A 19828-nucleotide genomic window follows, 5' to 3' on the forward strand; every position below is an offset into this window, starting at 1 on the left:
GCGCGGGGGTGGGTGCGGGAGGGGGTTTACTCCTCCCGCTGGGGGTGTTTGGGGGATCTCCCCCAAATTCTTTTTGATAAATATACATGAAAATATGCATTCTGGTGCTTTCTGAGACCATTTATATGAATTTCAGGTCCACTCTCCTTTGTCTTGCTTTAACACACTCTATATTGAAAACACATGATCTTATTTGTTTAATTTTATTTCATGATACATGAAAAGTTTTAGTTTTCTAATTTAATATAAAATAATGCTGTCTACATTAACACTTTTGAGTTTTTCATTCCTTTATTTACACAGTTCTTTGTTATATTTGTGTGTTGCCTTCTTTGACTGAAGTCTCAGGTCATCACTTATATTTAAGTCATAACATTTCCTGTCCCTGATTATCTTACAGGACAACAGAGCAGTGATTGTTGTACTGTCCAGATCACTCCTCAGCTCAGTCTGAACTTTTCTTACACAGCTAAATGTGCGTTCACAGTCAGCATTGCTGTTAGGTATTGTCAGTAAAGCACAGGCCAATCTGGTCAGTGTTGGAAATCTGGACTTTCCTGTTATTTTGTTCCTCATGGATGCCAGTTTTCCCCAGTACTCGTCCAGCTTGGTGTGCTCATCATACTCTGGAAGTACGTTGGATCTGAGCACCTGGAGGTCCCCATACTCCTCCTCAAGTTGATCCAGGTCCTCTGGGTGGATTATACCAGGAAATCTTCTTCCTAGTCTCACAACTGTAAATACAAAAGAGAGAATATCAAGTAAATGTCTGAATAATGGTAATATTACATAAGGATGATTCTAACCAGTTCAAATCTAGCAATGACATTTATTTCCTTTTTCATACATCTGTGCAGTCTGATCATGATCTCCACTGTTAGCTATCCAGTCAGTAAATTATTCATGAAAACCTCATATGAACTATAAATGGTATTTTCATAATTGAAAGATGGAGCAGTCCATTTTAGAAATTTAGCAAGGGATAGATTAATACCTGCATCTTGTTCGATCTCTTCCCAGCTGGTAGGAACCAGGAAACTGGAGTCCTGGAGGACTGGGTCATCAAAGGGGAAGTGCTTCAGCATCTTTTTCACTGTTGCTTGATAGAAGGCCCGAACTGACCTGAAATATCAGCAGTATGTTTGAAAGTATCAACATTATTTATGTGTAAAACATAATGATATTCTCTTACACTTTTAAAATGAAGTCATTCTAAGATGAGAATTTATGCCAACCTTACATGTACATACCTGAAGAACTTGTCCAGTTGATCGTCAGTCAGGTCATCTTCGTGTTCCCTGATGTAGCACTTAGTGGTCTGGCCGACTGCAGTTATGTCGTCAGGAAGCTGGTTTGATATATCGTCATAAGCGATGGATCTTACATCATTAGCCTCCCTGATAACCTGTGACCTGACAAACTTCTTCAAGAATTTCCGCATGATGTGCTGGACCTCTGTAGCCATGTACCCAATACGTGAATCATCAGCCTTTGAACAGGACACGTCATTTGTTAGTTTTACTTGATATTAGTTAATGAATAAAGTGTGATATGGTTGTTGCTTTAAAAAAACAAAAAAAAAAACAATCTTGAACATATTAAATTTTGATTACAAATCAACACTTTAAAAGACATTTTTTCTATCACTTTGTTTTGTATTTTAGTTTTATTATATCATCTATTAAAATACCTGGAATGTTGTGTTGAATTCATGCAATGCAGCAAGAATGAAGCTTAAAAATCTCAGATACAAGATGGTTGTAGGGTCTGAGAGGAGTTGAGCAACACGCCTAATATGCCCTTGCCTTTCAAAATCGTTATGGGACTGGAAGTAGCTCTGTAGTGCAGGGTAGTGGTCAAATGTCCTGTTAATGCACCTGTAGACTCAGCCAGCAGGTACTGACATGCTTGAGCAGCTTAGTTGGGTCAACCTCTGTAAACTCGAGGAACTCCTTGTACAATTCCTTTCTGTTTGTATTGAAAATGATTTGCTTAAATTAGTTTTATCTTCATTAATGCTTTTTTTTTTTCAAGAAAACTATCTACAAGACAATGTCTTAAATAATTCAGTACATAAAGTAAATATCTTATATGTGACTATTTTAAATTCATTATTTCCTTCAGAAGATTTTCATTGAATTATCAGTTTCACAAACCTCTGATCAAAATGGAAGTATATGTCAGTCAGCAACTCATCAACACTGATGGGGAGAGCTTTAACACCAGCAGAAGCACACAGGTTGGCGATATGGCAAACACATCCATGGGCATACACATGGGGATTTTTCTCACGCACACGACTGAGCACCGAGTTGTTTTTCCCAATCATTGTGTTGCAGTTGTCACTAGTGAACGCCACCAAGTTGTTCCACAGAATGTCATTGTCACTGAAAGAGACAAGGGAGATATACATATTACATGCCCTAGTTCGCCCAGCTGTAAAAGGGCATTAATAATTTTTAATGAAAATTGCACCTCTATCTCCCTTATTAGCTTTTGGCGCTTCATGGGTGGTGTCTAGACCGATCAAAATAAGCTAGGAGAAATTGTTTCTGAATAGAATTAAAACAGGTTAATATAAAAATGAGATATTTAAATTACATAATTATACCTTAGTACTGTCTTCAACGTGTTGAAGATTGCAGCCCCTGTCCCAACATTGCAGACAGGCATGTCCAGCAGACGTGTAACCGAGCAACCCACTTCAGTCGAAAAGCCATACCAAGATTACCAAAAGCTTGTCATCACCCCTGTCATTACTCTTGTCTATGGCCAACGAAAAGGGCTGTTTCTGGCTTTTTTCGATCACTGGCTTCCTGACATCTGGATCCAAAGCACCCTTAACAATCTGAAACAACCAGTTTTGTTACAGTGCATTCTTCAGTATTTAAATATGTGGTAAAATAAAATAAGAACACATGTCACTAAAATTTCGTTGCTGTTTGATTAATATATAAACACGTATGTTTAAATTAATGTTTGGTTTCAGTTTTTACCTGGGTGGTTTTAGTTTTCCCTTACTGGAACTTCTTGGCAATGTCACTATCAGGAAACATGACCTTCACTGCCTTGTTAAATGTGTCCGATACACTGAACGGAAGGTTTGTCTCTGCCACAAACTGTGCCCAGATGATTTCCGCATTAATAACGTCGGGTTTCTCATCTGCACTGACGAAGTAGCTTCTGACGTTGCTTGTGTGAAGTTCAGACTTCTCTGTTTTGCTATGAACTAATGTTTGTCCGTGTTTTCTAACATCGTTCTTGCCCGCATGCGAGACAGAAAACGTTCTGAAATGACATTTTGTACATGTGAGGCCAACGAAACATCAACAGCTATTATGAATCAATAATAAATAGAAAAATAAATAATATATTATGTATATTTTCTATAGCAGTGTGGTTGGCATCAACTTGCGTGCTATAAAAAAAGTATCTTAGAACTTAAATGTTTATTAGAAAGAAATTGAAACAATCGTCTGATAAAGCTAGTACATATTCTACTTTCGATTTGAAATATCTACTTTCGGTTTGAACATGCACCGGAAAAACGGTCGCGCATACGACTTACCTCCTACATAACTTGCAGAAAGCAAAACCTAGTCCGTTGTCTGCTTTGCTAATCCAAGGAAATTCCTGTTCCCATGCGTTGTATTTTGATGAGTAATTTTTCTTCTTTTTCTCCGGCGTTTTCATTTTAGTTAGTGTTTACAAGTCAAGGTCAAGAGCGCGAATGGTTACAGTAATTTACACACAATTCAACTTCCGCTAATAACTTAAATAGTAACCAGTCAGTCAAACCGATGATTTACGATTGGCTCGTAGTGTTGCGGAAATTAACGCATCAATTTGATTGGTTCAAATCGCTTTCGAGAAGCTTCGGTAGAAGCAAAAATCTGACCAGGAACTGTTTCGGCAGGGGGTCACGTAATCAGCATATTGAAAATGACACTTGACATGTGTTTTAGTTTATTGGCTTCTCATCATGTCTTGAAATATCGATGCCAGATGGCAAATTAGATGAAATAATTATGTGGTCCATAATTTTTTTTGGTCCGATTTCCCAGAAAGAGTGAGAAAATGCTCCAAATTCGTTAAATCGTGATCGAAGCTTGAACTCGTGAGAATCACGATTCAAGCGTCAAACTTGACAGGTATGCTTACAATAATTTTTTTTTTAATTACTTCCCTTTTATGTTACTATAAATGGCTTATTTTGAAACTTTTTTATTATTGGCCATAGGAAAAAAACCGAGACCACTTTTCTGTGGTACAGCATGGATGGTCCCTCCAATTTTTAGGTGTATTTTTACATACCTGTACCTGATAAGGATTTTTTTTGTGGACTTTGAATACTTTTTTTGTGGACTTAGATTTGTTTTTTGAAGTTTTCCTTTTGTTGTTCCAGTCCTTTGGGCTACAACAGTCAAGTTCTTTAGATTTTGCTCCCATCCTATGATGTAAGCCTTCGGGCGTATATTGCCCCGCTTGGCGGAGCTCTTGTGGGATTTTGAGCTCGTTTTGAAATTTAGAACATTCAAAAATGGGCACCAAGATCACTCTGTGATCTCTTGTTCGACTTACAAAATTTTTGGTTAAGGTTTTGTATGTAAGCTGGTATCTCTGTACTCACTAACACATTTGTTCACTGTCATGATCTGACATGCACTAAGAGGTCCCATAACTCTACTCTTTGTTTTTCAAAATTATGGCCCTTTTTCCACTTAGCAGTTTTTGGTTAAGTTTTTGTATGTAAGCTGGTATCTCAGTATCCACTAATGGGAATGGATTGAAACTTCACAAACTTGTTCACATTCATGGTCTAACTGTGCAGGTCCCATAACTCGTCTTTGCATTTTTTCAAATGCCCCTTTTTCTACTTCGCAGTTTTTTGTTAAGTTTTTGCATGTAAGCTGGTGTCTCTGTATCCACTAATGGGAAAGAATTGAAACTTCACACACTTGTTTGCTGTCATGATTATGACATGCAGTGCAAAGGTTCAATAACTCTTCTTTGCATTTTACAAAATTATGCCCCCTTTTCAACTTAGCAGTTTTTGGTTAAATTCTTATATGTAAGCTGGTATCTCAGTACCCACTAATGGGTATGGATTGAAACTTCACACACTTGTCCACTGTCATGAGCTGATAAGCACTGTACAGGTTCCATAACCCTGTTTTTCGATGATACCTAGACTCATTATAGCCAGACCTGAATCCAGGACCTTCCCATTATTGTTAAACCCACAACAAAAAATTGTCATCCCCACAACAGCATAACATGCATAAAGTGAAAATAATCGGCGATAAATGTATTTATGAGAGTGAAAATATAATCATAGTTAACAACATAAAGGCATGAGTAGGATTTAGATATGTTATAAAATGGAGAAAAAAGTGAAGGTTTTTGTGCCTCCCTTCAACTGTCCGTCCGTTCGTTAGTTCGTTCGTTCGTCACAGCGTTAACTTTTTGCATGAAGGCACTTTACTCGCGAACCACTGCACCCAGGACCTTCAAACTTCACGTGCTGATAGTACTTATTATCCTCCGACGAAAGTTGGAGGGATATAGTTTTGGCGTTGTCCGTCATTCCTTCCGTCTGTCCGTCCGGAGCCATATCTAGGAAATGCTTGGGAATATTTATATAAAACTTCATATACATATTCTCCACTATGAGTTTTTGTGGCCCGCCAAGTTTCAGTCAGATTGCCCTAGTAACACCAGAGTTATGGCCCTTAGAAGTTTCTAGTGTTAACTATATAGGGTACTATAAATATGGCAATTTCTGCATCATAACTTTTGATATATTTGACCTAGAGCTATGAAACTTAAACAGACTTTAGATCACCATAATGTGGTTGTGTACACACAATTTCGTTCAGATTTATTTTGTAAATTAAGAGTTATTGCCCTTTAATTGTCTAAAAATCCACATATTTGTCACCCCCTTACCTTGATCACCCCCCCCCCACCCCAAAAAATAAATTATTCCTTATTTTAGATTTTTTCCAAACAAACGTCATATACATGTTCACCACTATGAGGTTATGGGGCCCATCAAGTTTCAGTCAGATTGCCCAAGTAACACCACAGTTATGGCCCTTAGAAGTTTCTAGTGTTAACTATATAGGGTACTATAAATATGGCAATTTCTGCATCATAACTTTTGATATATTTGACCTAGAACTATGAAACTTAAACAGACTTACCATTTGGCAGAATTCCATTAAATTTCTTTCATTTCTTTTCCCTGAACATTTATTATTAACATGTGAAGTTGTTCACCCACACCTGGTCACCCACTTGCCTTGGTTGCACCCCCTCCCCCCCCCCCCCCCCCTCCCCCCCCCCCTAAAAAAAAATATATATATATTTTTTTTTCATGCCTTATTTTAGATTTTTTTCAAAGCTTCCATGAATATTTATCAACATGCAAGTTGTACCATTCCCCCACCTCGCATTTCAATTAACTGCATTTAATTTTAAAAGCTAAGTTTATTTCACTAAGCATATCCCATTCAAAATAAATTCTTTAGTCAGTATCAAAGTATCATACATTTATTATGTACTCTTTAATTAAACATTTGTTTTCTGTTAAATTGATTTTGACTAATGAAATTATTTGCTTCTTATTAACATTCTTAACTTTTTGCCGGATATATTTTTTTGCCATTCCTCACCACAAACCCTTTCGGTGGGGGATACCAATTCATCGAATTTGCATGTTGAGTACACGACCCCTACTGACTTTGGGGTCACCAGGTCAAAGGTCAAGGCGCTGCGAGGGCATTTGTCACCATTAGTGACAGCTCTTGTTTCAAAATATTACTCCAATCAGCCAACTGGTGCCTTCAATAACTTTATTGTTCTTAAATCTATTTAGCCAATGATTGGTGCCGATTAAAGCAAAAACATAGCTCTCTGGACTGGCCATATTGAAATTAAAGGAAAACTGCAAACAAAGTTACACTTACGAAGTTTTCAGAAAATTCTCGACAAAAAAAGCATCCATTTTGACTCCCACAACAACAGCTCCTTACATAAAGGCTCCCACAACAACACTTTACGTCCAACCCCCTGCACTAATGGGAAAGGATTGGAACTTAGCACACTTGTTCACTGTCATGATAAGACATGCAGTGCAAAGGTTCAATAACTCTATTTTGCATTTTACAAAATTATGCCCCTTTTTCAACTTAGCAGGTTTTGGTTAAATTCTTATATGTAAGCTGGTATCTCAGTACCTACTAATGGGAATGGATTTAAACTTCAACACTTGTTCACTGTCATGAGCTGATAAGAACTTTGCTGGTTCAATAACCCTGTTTTACAGTTTTACAAAATTATGCCCCTTTTTCGACTTTTGTATTCATGCAATTGACAAGGCTGTTGAATAGTCGAGCGTTGCTGTCCTCTGACACCTCTTGTTTATTTACCCAGCAATACAGCTGCATTGTTCATCAAGAACGTTCGATTCTTTTAGACAATGTATGTGGTAATTCATTTTTCCTCTGACTTCGACAACATTTTGCTTTTAGAAGGAATTTATTGTCAGTTTTACAAACAAACGCATTGTGTACATAACTTGCAATGAAAAAAAATGTATCGTATTTCAAAGACCCTGTTTTGTTTTCTCTTTCTTTTATGTAATCAGCAATATTTTAGAATTCCATTTGATAATTCAAAAAACTGCTAGAGGCCGGCGTCCGGTGTCCGTCATCCGTAAACTTTTACTTTAAACGACATCTCTAGATATCTAAGCCCTAGAGCTTAAATATTTGACTATAGCATTGCCTAATGGACCTCTACTAAAGTTGTTCAAATCATGACCCCGGGGTCAAAATTGACCCCACCCCAGGGGTCACTTGATTTTACATAGGAAAATCTTCAAAATTTTTCTAAAAATAAACCAGAAGGCCTAGAGCTTAGATATTTCACATGTAGCATTGCCTAGTGGACCTCTACAAAATTTGTTCAAATCATGACCCCCGGGGTCAAAATTGACCCCGCCTCAGGGGTCACTTGATTTTACATAGGAAAATCTTCAAAAATTTTCTAAAAATAAACCATAAGGCCTAGATCTTAGATATTTGATGTGTAGCATTGCCTAGTAGACTTCTACAAAATTTATTCAAATCATAACCCCTAGGGTCAAATTGACCCCGCCCCGTGGGGTTACTTGATTGTACATAGAAAAATCTTTAAAATTTTCTAAAAATAAACCAGAAGGCCTAGAGCTTAGATATTTGACATGTAGCATTGCCTAGTGGACCTCTACAAAATTTGTTCAAATCATGACCCCCGTGGTCAAAATTGACCCTGCCTCAGGTGTCACTTGATTTTACATAGGAAAATCTTCAAAAAATTTCTAAAAATAAAAACCAGAAGGCCTAGATCACAGATATTTGAAATGTAGCATTGCCTAGTAGACTTCCACAAAATTTGTTCAGGTCATGACCCCCGGGGTCAAATTGACCCCGCCCAATGGGGTTACTTGATTGTACATAGAAAAATCTTCAAAATTTTCTAAAAACAAACCAGAAGGCCTAGAGCTTAGATATTTGACATGTAGCATTGCCTAGTGGACCTCTACAAAATTTGTTCAAATCTTGACCCCCAGGGTCAAATTGACCCAGCCCCAGGGGTTACTTGATTGTACATAGGGAAATCTTCATAAATTTGCTTAAAATAAACCAGAAGGCCTAGATCTTAGATATTTGATATGTAACATTGCCTAGTAGACTTCTACAAACATTGTTCAAATCATGACCCCCAGGGTAAAATTGGCCCCGCCCCATGGGTTACTTGATTGTACATCGGAAAATCTTCCAAAAAATTTCTAAAAATCATCAGTTTGACATTTGAAACATGTAGCTCATATTACTCTGGTGAGCGATCCAGGGTCATCATGACCCTCTTGTTCTTTTATTTACAATATCATTTTTTCATTGTCACATTTTAATAACTTCTGTTACCAGCTGCAGGATCCTAAAGCATATCAAATATAGTCGGCGACTAATGACAAGGAGGTCCGATACAGAACATTTCAGGACTGTTTGAAAAATGAAATAGGTTACAGTACAATGAAAGAAAGGTCACATAATTTGCTCAACAGGCAGTATGTAGGACCACCTGAAATTCTGCCGGACCAGCAGATTGCAAAAACTTCGTGTTTAGCACTGTGATTCTAAGGACGATCACAAAAGCTCAACAGGCTGGTCACATTGCCCGATCGGGCTTAAAAGCCAAATCGAGCTATTATTGCCCGATCGGGCTTAATTTTATGAATAGAAGTGTGGAGTTACACCCATATCACACAGAATGACTTGAAGGCGATTCTCCAAAGCCCTAAACTTGGTACATTTTGACTAAACAAGTACATTTATGAAAAAAAAATCTTTCAAAAATGTCTTGTTTGATGCACAGCTGTGCTTGAAAATTACCTTTTTATGCATATAAACATATAACAACTAGCCTAAACAATGATATCTGTGCAAATTCTGAACCGATTAACTCAATTTTTTCACTAGGCTGCCATTTTGACTTCCGGGTTATTTTATCAAATTTGCGACTATTGTAAAATGGACGGATAGCTCAGTGGTTTGCACACTGGCCTTCCAATCCCGAGGTCGGGGGTTCGATCCCCGGCAGCTACTCGGGAATTTTCAGAAACGCTTTTCAGTGTTTCCCACCCAACTAGAGGTGTACTGGTCAGGAACCCAGGCAATCCTTGCATGTATCAGTGCTATACACTGGGCACGTTAAAGAACCAGGCTGTCTATTCGCAACGAGCTAGGCTAAGTTAGCCGGACAAGCCTGTATCTGATTTCTGATCTCTCTGTCGTGGGGGCTTTGTCTCACTCTGTCCCTCTGGTCAGATCGCTCTGTGTCTGTATTAGTAGAGGATGAATTATGCGCCCTGTGTGGCTGCATTTGAACTATGTAAAGCGCCTTTGAACGTGAAACTGATCATGAAAAGGGTGCTATATAAATCTGGTATAATAATAATAATCCTTTTGTTTCAATAATTTCTATAGTCTACATAAAAAATATTGGACTGCATATTTTTAATAGGGTATTTCAATAGATGAATTATATATTTCATAAATAATCATTAGAGAGTATACAACTGTTTGTATATATTTATTCTATTCAATAACATTTCAAAATGAGTAAATTTAAAAAGAATAATGTCAACATCTAATGGCATCCCTCCCCTTTAAATTATCGAAAGAAAAATCCTATATATTTTAAAAATTGGACAGAACTAAATGATCGCACATGAAACTCATAACAATATACACAATGTCATGTCCAGTCCACTTGATAATTTCCCTACATTCAAAGTTTCATGTGAATTTGATAAAAACAAAGTAATTACATGTTGGTTCAGAAATTGTAACAGCCTATGATTAAATCAAATAGAAATGTTAGGGTTGGGGACTTACTTTAGATGCCATATTGGAAAATGCACTGTTTCTCTTTGAAACACAACCTTGAAATGACGGCTATAAGTAATAACATAACAAGAATTATATGTTGAAAATGCACGAAATTCACGGGACTTACAAACAAATAGATATACAACAAAACAGGTTCTTAATGCTATAGTTTATTTCATAAAGAAAATATGTTTACATTTGTGTAAGTGGCAGGGGCCAGTTTCGCATTTGGCCCGGTTGTCTGGTTTTATTTGCAAAAGATGTATTAAAGTTCATTGTAGCATAAAACTGCTGTTCTTATCACTTTTCGGGGGTGTTTTAACAGGAGAGAAAACGTGTGTTAACAGAGAGATTCTCGCGCTCGCGTGCTGTTATAACACCTTTTAATATATGCGCGTTCTGTGGCACAGCGTAAACGTCTTTTAGCCCCAAAACGGATAATTCAAAAGGAAATGACGTCAACGTAAAAAACAACTCAGACATTCCCGCGCATTTCGTGGAAAATTAATGACGTTGAGAGACATTGTATCCATTTATCAGTTTTTACGCATTTTATGCTAGAATAGCATTAGCGCATGTTCATTTCGTGTTATAACATTTGCAGAATCCCTCGGGATACGTTGGTACCCTCGCCCTAATGGGCTCGGGTACCAACCAATCCCTCGGGATTCTGCAGATGTTATAACACGAAAAAATATGTGTTATCCCGATAGAAACAGTAAAATCCGCTTTTGGTCATAAATTGAAAAATCTTAAAGTGGCAGGTTCCAGTTTCGCATTTGGCCTGGGTATGTTTTTTAAATAAGATAGACAGATGCACTTTAAAGGCATTTATATTCAACTGGTTATTTATGATGTTAATAGAATTGAGGATTCCTGCATACAAGTAGTTATTGTGTAAAGTAAATATGTGCTTGAGTAGATTTTCCTAGCTCAGTGTAGATGGCCAGGTCTAAAGTCTTACCTGAGGTAATGGAATTCAGACGAAATGGAAACGGTCATTCATCCATCCAGATTCAGTTCAAAATTGTGGAAAAAGTAAATGGTTATAAGACACTTTTCTTCCCACCATTATTTTCGTTTGGCCACATGCTTTAAAAATATACATGTGTTTTAGGTCAGTCATTTGCAGATAATACGGTACAGGTTACGCAAGGTGTGCATTTTGGGCCATTTTTGCCTCAAAATTTAGTGTCCTGAAACCTGCGTTTTCCTCGTTTTTATCACATAAGCAACAGAATCGGCAGGCTGAAAATGTCACATAATGAAGTGCTAAGTCTATGCAATACATTCGCTCAACACTTGCCTTGAATTTATCAAAATTGGATTTTTAGCTCACCTTTGAGCACTTTGAAAATGGGTCATCTCGGATCAAAAACTAGGTCACTAGGTCAAATCAAAGAAAAACCTTGTGTATGCAATAGAGGCGGTATTTTTCAATTGATCTTCATGAAATTTGGTCAGACTGATTACCTTGATGAAATCTAGGCCGAGTTCGAAAATGGGTCATCAGGGGTCAAAAACTAGGTCACTAGGTCAAATCAAGGAAAAACCTTGTGTATGCGATAGAGGCTGTATTTTTCAATTGATCTTCATGAATTTTGGTCAGAATGATTACCTTGATGAAATTTAGACCAAGTTTGAAAATGGGTCATCTGGGGTCAAAAACTAGGTCACTAGGTCAAATCAGAGAAAAACCTTGTGTATGCAATAGAGGCTGTATTTTTCAACTGATCTTCATGAAATTTAGCCAGAATGATTACCTTGATAAAATCTAGGACGAGTTTGAAAATGGGTCATCTGGGTTCAAAAACTAGGTCACTAGGTCAAATCGAAGAAAAACATTGTGTATGCAATAGAGGATGTATTTTTCAATTGATCTTCATGAAATTTGGTCAGAGTGATTGCCTTGATGAAATCTAGGTCGAGTTGAATATGGGTTATCTGAGGTCAAAAACTAGGTCACTAGGTCAAATTAAAGAAAAATTTTGTGTATGCGATAGAGACTGTTTTTTTCAAATGATTTTTATGAAATTTGGTCAGGATGATTGCCTTAATGAAATCTAGGTCGAATTTGAATATGGGTCATCTGAGGTCAAAAACTAGGTCACTTGGTCAAATCAAAGAAAAAACTTGTGTATGTGATAGAGGCTGTATTTTTCAATTGATCTTCATGAATTTTGGTCAGAAGGATTGCCTTGATAAAATCTAGGTCGAGTTTGAACATGGGTCATCTAGGGTCAAAAACTAGGTCATATCTAAGAAAATGCTTGTTTTATCGCAAGAGACCAATTTTTGGGTCCAATCTTAATGAAAATTGGTCAGAATATTTGTTTCCATGAAATCACTAGGTCAAACATATTTTACACTGTTATGGTGTGTTTCTTAGGTGAGCGACCTAGGACCATCTTGGCCCTCTTGTTTAAAGATATTTTTTGCCCGATCGGGCAATAATAGCTCGATTTGGCTTTTAAGCCCGATCGGGCAATGTGACCAGCCTGTTCAATATGCTGAAAAAGCATATGGAGAATATGTAATTTGACGATTTTCGTTTGAGGTCCACTATGTTAAAACTTGGTAAGCTTATGGTAAAGAGCATGTCAGTCTCTTTCACTCTTGGCTAGTCTTGAATTTTGAATTTACTGAAAGACAAAAGAAAGTTCAGTACAGGCTCTTTCAACGTGTTGAAAGCAGACTAACTTTACACTATACTCTACTGAATTTATTTAGCTGTGGAGACTTTTGATATAGACTATAATCCCCATGTCAATACAAGAGTTGTCCATTTTGCTTCAGATATTTTTAGAAGGTCATTTTTAATCCCCCGCTACGAGTGGTGGGGAGTTATAGGAATGGTCTCCATCCATGCGTCCTTCCGTGCGTCCTTCCGTCCTTAACACTTTCATGTCCGCTCCATATCTCCTAAACCCGTTGAAGGATTTCCATCAAACTTGGGTCAAATGATTATCTCATCAAGATGATGTGCAGAACCCATGAGTCAGCCATGTTGGCTGAAGGTTAAGGTCACAACTCAGGGTCAAAGGTTTGAGCCTTACATTTTGTGTCCGCTCTGTATCTCCTAATCCCCTTGAAGGATTATATGAAACCTGGGTCAAATGATCACCTCATCAAGACGATGTGCAGAACTCATGAGTCAGCCATGCCGGCTCAAGGTCAATGTCACAAAGGTTTGAGCCTTCCATTTTGTGTCCACTCTGCATCTCCTAATCCCCTTGAAGGATTTTCATTAAACTTGTGTCAAATGATAACCACATCAAGAACTCATGAGTCAGACATGTCAACTCAAGGTCAAGGTCACAAAGGTTTGAGCCTTCCATTTTGTGTCCACTCTGCATCTCCTAATACCCTTGAAGGATTTTCATTAAACTTGTGTCAAATGATAACCACATCAAGAACCCATGAGTCAGACATGTCAACTCAAGGTCAAAGGTTTGAGCTCTGTATCTCCTAAACCTCTTGAAGGATTTTCATGAAACTTGGGTCAAATGATCACCTCATCAAGACGATGTGCAGAACTCATGAGTCAGCCATGCCGGCTGAAGGTCAAGGTCACAAAGGTTTGAGCCTTACATTTTGTGTCCACTCTGCATCTCCTAATCCCCTTGAAGGATTTTCATTAAACTTGTGTCAAATGATAACCACATCAAGAACTCAAGAGTCAGACATGTCAACTCAAGGTCAAGGTCACAAAGGTTTGAGCCTTCCATTTTGTGTCCACTCTGCATCTCCTAATCCCCTTGAAGGATTTTCATAAAACTTGTGTCAAATGATAACCACATCAAGAACTCATCAGTCAGACATGTCAACTCAAGGTCAAAGGTTTGAGCTCTGTATCTCCTAAACCTCTTGAAGGATTTTCATGAAACTTGGGTCAAATGATCACCTCATCAAGATGATGTGCAGAATTCATGAGTCAGTCATGTCAGTTCAAGGTCAAGGTCACAGCTCATGGTCAAAGGTTTACCCTTTCACAATCCATAACAGTAGTGGGGGATTTAGCTGTCTTTCAGACTGCCTTGTTTAAATATCAGATATTTCTATTTTTACATGGAGAGGAGGAAAAGCATAAATATATTTAGTAAATTGGTGCATTTAGCTATATTATGTCATCCACCACACAGTGGTGTGGGAGACATATTGATTTACTCCAGTGTGTGTGTGTGTGTGTGTGTGTCTGTCACAAAGCTTGTCCGCTCTCTAAGTCGAACATTTCTCATCCAATTTCACCAGACTTAAACAAAATGTGTTTGACCATAAGACCTCGGCCAAGTTCGATAACTAGCCAAATCGGTCAAGGAGTATTGGAGTTATGGCCCTTGAATTACCAAAAATCAGCCTTTTTACTCTTGTCCGCACTCTAAGTCAAAGATTTCTCATCTGATCTGCACCAAACTTGAACAAAATGTGTTTGACGATGAGACCTTGGCCAAGTTCGATAACTAGCCAAATCGGTCCAGGCATTTTGGAGTTATGGCCCTTGAATTACCGAAAAATCAGCCTTTTTACCCTTGTCTGCTCTCTAAGTTGAACATTTCCCATCAGATCTTCACCAAACTTGAACAAAATGTGTTTGACCATAAGACCTCAGCCAGGTTCGATAACTAGCCAAATCTGCCCAGGCACTTTTGAATTATGGCCCTTACTGATTGGATCCACTCGTCCAGACCATCTAATTGGATCCACTCGTCTAAACCATCTAGAGAAACTAGGCATTTTTCGTAGGGGCAGTTGTGGGAGATATGCGCTTTTGTCAAAAGCATCTCTAGTTTCACACTGAAAAGAATCTGTAAAGATGAATTTGAATGTTTAAGGTACTATCTCTGTATTACCTGATTTTATGATATCAAGAGGCAAATGTTTACATGTTTACTTGCTGACAGATCATAAAAATAGTCCTGGTAAGAACCCAGATTTCAGACAGTTTGAAATGATACTTGGCATATAGGTTGCAATTTTACACTTCTTAATTATTTCTTAAATTGTTGCAATTTTACACTTCTTAATTATTTCTTAAATTGTAAATGTGATTAAGATGATGACATGTTTTTATTTCAGGCCTGTTTTGGTTGGCTCATTTATTCAGCAGTACAAGTTTCAGGAACGAATATTCTTGTGTAAGTTGTATTGCATAATTATGTCTCCGCCACCCACACTGGGTGAGACATATTGTTTTGCGCTGTCTGTCAGTCCTTCCAACCGTCTGTCCATCCGTCCTTCACACTTCATTTCCAATCAGTAGGTGGAGAACCATTTGACCTATAACCTTCAAACTTCATATGGTGGCAGGACTTATCGAGTTGACAAGCCCTATTGCTTTTGGGGTCACTCCATTAAAGGTCAAGGTCACAGGGGTCTGACCATGGAAAACCATTTCCGATCAATAACTTGAGAACCACTTGACCCAGAATGTTGAAACTTCATAGAATGATTGATCATGCAAAGTAGATGACCATCATAGATTTTGGGGTCACTCTGTTAAAGGTCAAGGTCACAGAGGGTTGAAAATGGAAACCATTTCCGATCAATAACTTGAGAAACACTTGACCCAGAATGTTGAAACTTCATAGGATGATTGGTCATGCAGCGTTGATGACCCCTATTGATTTTATGGTCACTCTATTAAAGGTCAAGGTCACAGGGGCCTGAACATGGAAAACCATTTCCGGCCAGTAACTTGAGAACCACTTGACCCAGAATGTTGAAACTAAATAGGATGATTTGACATGCAGAGTAGATGACCCCTATTGATTTTGGGGTCACGCTATAAAGGTCAAGGTCACAACAGACAGAACATGAAAATCCATTTCCGGTCAATATCTTGAGAATCTTTTGACCTAGAACCTTTAGACTTCATATGTTGGCATGACCCCTGTGACCTTGACCTTTAATGAAGTGACCACAAAAACAATAGGGGTTGTTTACTCTTATGTGACCTTGACCTTTAATGAAGTGACCACAAAAACAATAGGAGTAAACAACCCCTATTTTTTTATGGTCACTTCATTAAAGGTCAAGGTCACAGGGGTTTGAAAATGGAAAACCATTTCCAATCAGTAACTTGAGAACCACTTGACCCAGAATGTTGAAACTTCATAGGATGATTGATCATGCAGAGTAGATGACCCCTGTAGATTTTGGGGTCACTCTTAAAGGTCAAGGTCACAGGGGCTTGAACATGAAAACCATTTCCGATCAATAACTTGAGAAACAGTTGACCTAGAATGTTGGAACTTCATAGGATGATTGGACATGCAGAGTAGATAATCCCTATCGATTTTAGGGTCACTCTTTTAAAGGTCAAGGTCATAGGGGCCTGAATGTGGAAAACCATTTCTGGCCCGTAAATTAAGAACCACTTGACCCAGAATGTTGAAACTTAATAGGATGATTAGACATGCAGCGTAAATGACCCCTATTGATTTTGGGGTCACTCTATTAAAGGTCAAGGTCACAGCAGGCAGAGCATGGAAATCCATTACCTGTCAATAACTTGAGAATTTTTTTACCTAGAACCTTCAAACTTCATAGGGTGATAGGACTTACAGAGTAGATGGATGACCCCTATTGTTTTTGGGGTCACTCCATCAAAGGTCAAGGTCACAGGGGGCTTAACATAGAAAACTCTTTCCAATCAATAACTTTAGAATCACTTGACCCACAATGTTGAAACTTCATAGTATTATTGGTCATGCAGAGTAGATGACCCCTATGATTTTATGGTCACTCTATTAAAGGTCAAGGTCACAGGGGCCTGAACGTGGAAAACCATTTCCGACCAGTAACTTGAGAACCACTTGACCCAGAATGTTGAAACTTAATAGGATGATTTTACATGCAGAGTAGATTTTGGGGTCATGCTATAAAGGTCAAGGTCACAGCAGACAGAATATGGAAATCCATTTCCGGTCAATAACTTGAGAATCTTTTGACCTGGAACCTTCAAACTTCACACACTTATTTACTGTGATAAACTGACTTAAATTGCACAGGTTAAATAACTTTAGCTTTTTTTACAAAATTATGCCCCTTCTTTAACTTAGAAATTTTTGGTTAATGTTTCATATGTTTATGTGTTAATATGTTAATAATTTGAGAACACTTGGGCCTAGGATCACGAAACTTGATAGGGATGATGATCATGACCAGCAGATGACCCCTATTGATTTTGAGGTCTAAGGTCAAGGTCACAGTGACCAGGAACAGTTAAACCATTTCCAGATGATAACTTGAGAATGATTGGGGCTAAGATGACGAAACTTTATAGGGAGGTTGATCATGACCAGCAAATGACCCCTATTGATTTTGAAGTCAGTAGGTCAAAGGTCAAGGTCATGTTGACCCAGAACAGTTGAACAGTGCACAGTGACCAGATCATTTCTGTTCCTTGTGCAAGTACTGAATGCCAGAAGGGGGGGTGGGGGGCATTTCGTGTTCTACAAGCTCTTGTTTTTACTGACATGTTGTTACTACCTTTACTTTGGGACTATCAAATATTATAAATTAATTGCTGGATTTGTGTCCGATGCATTATTACCCAATTTGCATTACATGTTTCTAGGCAGGAAATAGAACATGCACAAGTTCAACAGCTTGTAATTTTAGATGCAGATGCATATTCATTTTGCAAAAACATTCAGATATTTGTTTCGATTATGAATGCTACATGTGCAAGACTGTGATATCCCAGGTGCTACGGTTTTGACACTTTTTAATTGGTGCCGACATTTCTTTTTGAATATTGCACATTTTCATTAAGTTTTGCATGATCACTTGAAATTATAAAAAAAAAAATCAAAAATTCGAAATCCACGAATCTATGTCCCCAGGAAACAGCCGTTTCGGCCAAAACCACGAAATTTTATGCCGACAAAAAAACGATTTCGCAGTATTTCTGTATTCCAAGCCAATTATTACTGAACAATACAGTCGACCATACACTGTTAAACAAACACGCAAATTAACTTATCCTTTGATGTGCCTGTAATTATGAAATGTTTGTTCACATGTACAAAGCAGCCCGCCCGCTTAGCTCAGTAGGGGGAGCTTACTACGGATCGCTGGGTCGCCCGGGCGGGGCGTATGTTCTCCATGACGATTTGATAAAAGACATGTGTCTGACATCATTCATCCTCCACCTCTGATATTTCATGGGGGAAGTTGGCAGTTACTTGTGGAGAACAGGTTTGTAATGGTACAGAATCCAGGAACACTGGTTAGGTTAACTGCCCGCCGTTACATGACTGAAATACTGTTGAAAAATGGCGATAAACCCAAAACAAACAAACAAACATGTACAAAGCTTGCTGAGAAGGTGTTGAAAGTTTGAGAAAGTGTCATGTTCTCAGGATACCTATAAATATTGATGATATTTTTTAGATGCCCATAACTGATTAAGCAGCGAGTGCGATTTTCATGCGGCGAAGTCATTACACAAGCCTCAAATGGCCGACAAAACAAAGTTCTTAGACTGATTTTCGATACATATTATATTCCAATGTATATGTTTTCCTAAGAATTTGGTATGAGATCGGGAGTGTGTGATATACACGCTAGTGTAATATATTTGAGTTTTTACAGTAAACAAATGTTTGTGGTCATTGTTTTTAGCTCACCTGTCACGTAGTGACAGGGTGAGCTTTTGTGATCGCCCTGCGTCCGTCGTCCGTCCACAATTTCGTGTCTGCACGATAGTGGTTTCATTTATAATTTTATTTTAACCAAACTTGCACACAACTTGTATCACCATAAGATCCTGGTTCCTTTCTCGAACAAGCCAGATCCCATTATTGGTTTCAGAGTTATGGCCCCTGAAAGGGCCAAAATTAGCTATTTTGACCTTGTCTGCACAATAGCAGCTTCATTTATGATTCGATTTTAACCAAACTTGCATAAAACTTGTATCACCACAAGATCTTGGTTCCTTTCTTGAACTGGCCAAATTCCATTATGGGTTCCAGAGTTATGGCCCCTGATAGGGCCAGAATTAGCTTTTTTGATCTTGTCTGCGCAACAGCAGCTTCATTTATCATTTGATTTTAACCAAACTAGCACACAACTTGTATCACCATCAGATCTCGATTCCTTTATATACACCTGAAGGGGCGTATTATGTTATTGCCTCGGTGTCTGTTTGCCTGAGGCATGTATGCAGTATCGGTATGCAGACGACGACCGACCGAATCGTAACAAACAACATTTAGATAGGTCAGCAATTAAAACAAACTGCAAAACAGATTGAAAAAGGAGAAAAAACATTTTAAAACAAAGTCTGCTGCTTATTAAATGCCGATAAATGGCCATTAATTATCGGCAATTAGCGTGGTACCTCGTGTCAATTTGTTGTTCACAGTTTGATCTCGGTTGAAGAT

The 19828-nt window shown here is 38.1% G+C and overlaps 3 protein-coding genes across 5 annotated transcripts in view; 1 reads left to right on the forward strand and 2 right to left on the reverse strand.

Annotated features, from left to right (window-relative positions):
• LOC123552806 (E3 UFM1-protein ligase 1-like) overlaps positions 1-19828 on the forward strand; it is a 385734-nt gene that overhangs the window by 97620 nt on the left and 268286 nt on the right. For all 3 annotated transcript variants that reach the window (XM_053540920.1, XM_053540921.1, XM_053540922.1), the window contains one exon: positions 15516-15574. In XM_053540920.1, coding sequence (XP_053396895.1) covers positions 15516-15574 — 59 coding nt within the window. The remainder of the gene's footprint in view (positions 1-15515; positions 15575-19828) is intronic.
• On the reverse strand, positions 81-1393 carry LOC123551437 (uncharacterized). The gene is made up of 2 exons (XM_053540923.1): positions 995-1393; positions 81-734 (listed from the first exon to the last, which is right to left on the reverse strand). Exons 1-2 carry the CDS (start codon positions 1083-1085, stop codon positions 292-294), a joined length of 534 nt encoding a protein of 177 aa, XP_053396898.1. The 5' UTR covers positions 1086-1393; the 3' UTR covers positions 81-291.
• On the reverse strand, positions 2144-4233 carry LOC123563982 (uncharacterized). Its single transcript, XM_053540924.1, has 3 exons — positions 3569-4233; positions 2612-3288; positions 2144-2387 (listed from the first exon to the last, which is right to left on the reverse strand). The coding sequence occupies exons 1-2, from the start codon at positions 3691-3693 to the stop codon at positions 3018-3020; spliced, it is 396 nt and encodes a 131-aa protein (XP_053396899.1). The 5' UTR covers positions 3694-4233; the 3' UTR covers positions 2144-2387; positions 2612-3017.

This window comes from Mercenaria mercenaria, chromosome 4, assembly GCF_021730395.1.
Source record: "Mercenaria mercenaria strain notata chromosome 4, MADL_Memer_1, whole genome shotgun sequence".
In the NCBI taxonomy this organism is placed as follows: domain Eukaryota; kingdom Metazoa; phylum Mollusca; class Bivalvia; order Venerida; family Veneridae; genus Mercenaria; species Mercenaria mercenaria.